Source organism: Lichenostomus cassidix, unplaced genomic scaffold (assembly GCF_008360975.1).
Source record: "Lichenostomus cassidix isolate B80296 unplaced genomic scaffold, HeHo_3.0 HiC_scaffold_46, whole genome shotgun sequence".
In the NCBI taxonomy this organism is placed as follows: Eukaryota; Metazoa; Chordata; class Aves; order Passeriformes; family Meliphagidae; genus Lichenostomus; species Lichenostomus cassidix.
In genome coordinates, this window is record NW_028147597.1 from 923,594 (window position 1) to 928,407 (window position 4,814).

At 58.1% G+C, this 4,814-nt stretch overlaps 1 protein-coding gene across 1 annotated transcript; it reads right to left on the reverse strand.

The window, feature by feature from the left end:
- Positions 1 to 217: 217 nt before the first annotated feature.
- LOC146421896 (serine/threonine-protein kinase pim-1-like) lies at positions 218 to 2,907 on the reverse strand. Its single transcript, XM_085046858.1, has 5 exons — positions 2,137 to 2,907; positions 1,973 to 2,023; positions 1,399 to 1,765; positions 621 to 797; positions 218 to 363 (listed from the first exon to the last, which is right to left on the reverse strand). The coding sequence occupies exons 1-5, from the start codon at positions 2,689 to 2,691 to the stop codon at positions 218 to 220; spliced, it is 1,296 nt and encodes a 431-aa protein (XP_084902984.1). The 5' UTR covers positions 2,692 to 2,907.
- Positions 2,908 to 4,814: the final 1,907 nt, after the last annotated feature.

Here is a 4,814-nt window from a genome sequence, read left to right on the forward strand (position 1 = left end):
GCAGAGCAGGCTGTCAGGGTTCTGCCCAGGGCCCCAGCCATCAATGAGCCAGGACAAGCAAAACCAGCTTGGATGGTGGCCACCAGTGCTTGCAGAGCAGCTCAGCTCCAGCACAAGAGCTGTGTGTTCCCATCTGATGATCCCTGCTCCAGGCTACAGGCAGCACAAAACAGTTTGGTTTTCTTTGCTTCTTATTGCCAAGACATGTGTGCAGCTGTTACTTACCAGGCCCAAACGGTGTCTGTGGATCTCTCCCATCTTCTAGGGCAGAGCCCTGCAGCCAAGTCTCACAGAAGAGATCTTCCAGTGATGGCCTGTCCAAGGAGTGCATGGATAAACACCCCTTGATAAGATCTTTGCACTCTGGGGAGAGAAACCAGAAACTGCTAGTCACTTGGAGAAGGATGATGTTTGCTTTGCCTCCCTGTTCCCATGCCCTGCCTATGCTGGATGTGCTCAGAGCTGTGCCTAAAATTTCCAGTCAATTCCCTGTTTAGGAGGAGAGTAGGGGAGCAGGACATGTGCCACCTCCTCAGCAGCTGCCAGAGCAGGATGCTCATGAGCCTGCTGCTGTCTCCCAACACTGATATTCCCCCTGTGCTGCAGAGATGAGGATTTACCTTGAGAAAGGTGTTGTGGGAACAAGAGCTCGCCCCAGACGATCTCCTGGCCCTTCTTGAATGGGTGCTTCCCACAGACCATCTGGTACAGCAGGATACCCAGGGACCAGATCGTTGCTGCCTCGCCATGGTAACATCTGAGCTGGGTCCATTCTGGTGGGCTGTAGGACAGTGTTCCTATGGAATACAGATGGAGTTCATCAGGGATGCTGCTGCTCCCAGAGCCTCACCCCACCATCCCTGGGCATGCAGGGGCTGCAGCAGTGGCACATGGGGTGATCTGCTGCCCTCTCGCCAGCACCTGTGACTTGTGTACAAACTTGGGGTTCTAAAAGAAGCCACTGGTGCTGGAAGAGGGCAGCACAAGCCCTGGGAAGGCCTGACCATGAAATGCCAATGGAAAACCCACCCAGTTGTGGGGAAAAACCACTCTCCTTCCTGCCTGCATTGCCCCAAAAACCATTAATAAGCCAAGGCAAACAAGGGGAGTGAAGCAGTCCAAGCCCTTCCTCGCCTGCATACCAAAGCAGCCAGGGCACAGGGTCTGACCCCCCTCTCTGCTACCCCATGGGTGTTTTTGTCAGGCTGGCTGCCCCAGCCCCAGCCCAGGGCAGAGTGGGTGCTGAAGGCTGTCAGCAGGGCCAAGAGCTGGTCCCCCCACCCAAAAGCAACTTGGCTGAAGAAGCAATCCCATGACCTGCAGCAAATGAGGGAATCTCTGGTGCTACACCCAGGCTGGGCCATGAGGGGCCCAGGAGCATCCCCTGGGAGGGCTCACCTGCAAATCTGGTGTACACTGTGTCCTGGAGGAAGGTGCCACAGCCAAAGTCGATCAGTTTGACCTGTCCAGTGCACAGGTCCAGGAGGATGTTGCCAGGTTTGATGTCTCTGTGCAGCACCCCGCAGCTGGTGCAGTGCCGCACGGCCTGCAGCACCTGGCAGAACAGCCCCCGAGCCTCCTCCTCCGGCAGGAACCCCCGAGCCAGGATGAAATCACACAGGTCCTGGCACTGCTCCGGATGCTCCATCACCATCAAGAAGCTGGTGGGGAGCTCGAACCATTCCAGGAGCTGAATTACACCATGGAACCCAGTGGACACCTTGTCCAGCAGCACGATCTCCAGGGGCGCACGGGTGCCATCGGGCTGAGGGAGGACCAAGCTGCTGTCAGTGGGGCTGAGGCTGTGCCAGGGCTCTGGGACCCCTCACCCAGCCCGGGATGCTCGGCGCCCCCCGCTCACCCCTCGCCCGCTCTCCCTCCGGGGCTCCCGGCGGCTCCCACCCTGCCGGGCCCCGGCTCCTCGCCGCCCGGCTCGCCCGGCTTCTGCCGCTGGCCCCAATGGCTCACTCACCAGCTCGCCCCAATGCCGGATGCGATCCCTCTGCACGCATTTGATGGCGACCTGCGAGCAAGGGGCAGCAGCGGGCTGAGCTCGCCGCCCGCCCCGCCGCGCCCGGTCCTTCTCCTTCTCCTCCTCCTCCTCCTCCTCCGCCCGCCGCCAGCCCCGCCACTCACCGGGGCACCGTCCGCCAGCCGCGTCGCCGAGAAGACGCTGCCGAAGCCGCCTGTGCCCAGCAGCGAACCCAGGCGGTAGCGATCCTGCAGGGCCTCCTGCGCCTTCCCTGCGGGCGACACGCGGCCGTCAGCGCTCGGCCCGGGGCCAGACACGGCCCCCGACCGCCCTCCGAGCGCCCCGGGCTGGGCATTCCCACCCGCCCCGGGCACCGGCGGCTCGGGGCCGGCGGCCGCGCTGCCCAGCGGCGGAGCTCGGCCCGGGGAAGCCGCAGCGGAGGCGGCGGGAGCGGCCGAGCCGCGTGTGTCCTCCGCGGGCCCCGGGAGGAGCTGGTAACGGGGTCGGGCTCGGGGCTGGACCCTGCGTCGGGGCTGGGGCCGGGCTCGGGACAGGCGGAGCCAAAGGGTGACGATGCCGCCCCAGCCCCAGCCACTGATGCCCGCCCAGCAGCGCCACTGCCACGATGGCGAGAAGCGGGCGAAGGCGAGAGCGCGGCGGGACGCCCAGGGGCGGGGAGGGGGCAGCCCCGCCCGGGGCCGGGGGCGGGTTTGGGGCATGGCCCGGGCTGGCAGGGGAGAGGCAGCGAGAAAGGAACACCGGGAGAGGAGGGTAGGACTGGGAAAGGGAGACGGGGAGAGGATGCGGGACAGCGGGAGAGGGAGAGAAGAAGCAGGAGAAAGAGCCGAAGACAATCCTTAGAATCGCTGTATTCGCTGCCGCTGCTGCTGCCGCTACCGCCGCTGCCGCTGCAACTGAAGGTCAATGGCCGTTAGTCCGAGTGGCCGTTAGTCCGAGTGGCCGTTAGTCCGAGTGGCCGTTTGTCCGTTCCCCGCTCGCCCCCGCGCGCCCCACGGCCGAGCCCCGCGTGCCCCAAGGGCAGCCCCTGAGTCTGTCCAAACACGGGAACTTTGCCCTGTTCAGCCCAGGTCCAGAGTCTTGACACAATGGCACAGAAATCCCCTCGGTTGCTGCTGTGCATTGTCCCTGCTGAGGGTCAAACACTAGCAGAGCACATTCCCTGTCTGTAGAATTCAGACCCGACCCAAGCACTGCACTTATGTCTCCAGCATAGCTCTCCAGGCAAAACAGGAAAAGGCAAACTGGATGCAGCTTATCATGTTTTAGAGTGCATAAAACTCACTGAATCACATAGATCTTTGAGGTGAGATCCATTTGGAATTAATGGCATGGAGAAGTAGTGCAACGTGGAAAAGGGGAGCACAGAAATAAATAGAGGAAAACACCTTGAATTGTTTCTTTCCATTTTCATTTCACTTCTTGAAAGCTGTTTCAGTTTTCCCAGAATCTTCTCCACGGTCCTGTTTGCTCTCTTCAAGAACCTTTTGTGGAGAGCAAAGTTGAGCTCCTGTCACAAGATGTGCCACCAATTGCAGCTTCTCTTGGCTTTCTGCACTGTGTGTGCAGCATGACTTTTGCAGCAAAGAAGGATAAATGTTTGGAGAACTTTACAATTTGTCCTTTCTTTTGCTTGTGGGCTGGGGAGTTGTGCCATTGGTAAAAGGTTTTCATTGTTACTGTTCTAACCAAAGAAAACATGAAGTGATACCAGAAATTGTTAGGGAATGCAACCCTGACTGAATTCAGAGGAAGAATCTCCAGAGCCTGCAGCCAGAAATGGAGAGTTGTGTGAGAATCATTCCAACATCTCCATGGCCATCTTGAAAGTAATTTGGAACATGGAAATGGGCTGACAGAGGTAGTTTGTTTCTGTGTTCAATTGAGATGATTCTACATCTCTTGTGCTGGTGTAAATCAAGAGCACAAGCAGTTCATGATAAGCACCAGAACAAGCTGGACCTCTCAGAGCAGACAGAGATCTGAGAGAACCTGAAAAGGAGAAATGCAGGGAATGCCTTGGGGAACTTTTTCTGTCAAAAGGGTAATTTTTTCTAATAATTTCTAATCCATTCCCTCTGCTTTTGTCCTTCTTAACAAGGCCACTGGCATCCCGGATTGCTCATGAAATGAGACCCCTGAGCTTCTGGAACAGGAAGGTGCCCTGCTCCTCTGCAGGGACACTCAGGGTAAAACAGGAGCAGGGAGCTGGAGCTCTCTCTTGGGAAGCCTCCTCCCAGCTGGAATTTGTGCAGTGCTGGGAGAGGAGCAGAGGGAGCACGATGGGCGCTGTGTGGAAGGAGCAGGAGGTTTGGGCCGCAGGACATTCCGTCTGTGCCGCTGCCCCGCGATCGGCGGCCGTGCCCAGGGCTCTGGGCCTGGCCCCACATGCTCTGAGCTCTCTGACACTGCGGGAGCTCCCCGGGCTGGGCTCAGGTTCCTCTGGGACTCTGCAGCAGGCTGGGCTCCAGCTGGGATCAGCAGCACCTGGAAATACCTCTGGGCATCTCCCATTTCTGCTGCTTGGGAGAAGCAATGAAGTGAGTCAAGAATTTCTGGTTTTTCTTTCTCCTGGTGGATTTTTTCATTTTATTTGACACTCCAGAGGCAATTTCTGTGATGGCCTCTGTAAGCTGATTCCATTTAAACAGCACCAGCAACAGCACTGTGTTTGAGCACTGCAAATGTGGCCTATTTGGCTTTTATTGTCCTCGACTTAGTGCTCAGGGCCTTGTGAGCATTTCAAGATGTGCTAATCATGAGGCCTGCAAATAAAGACTGAGTTCACTGTCATGAAAGCACCGTGGGTAGCACTGATCAAAAG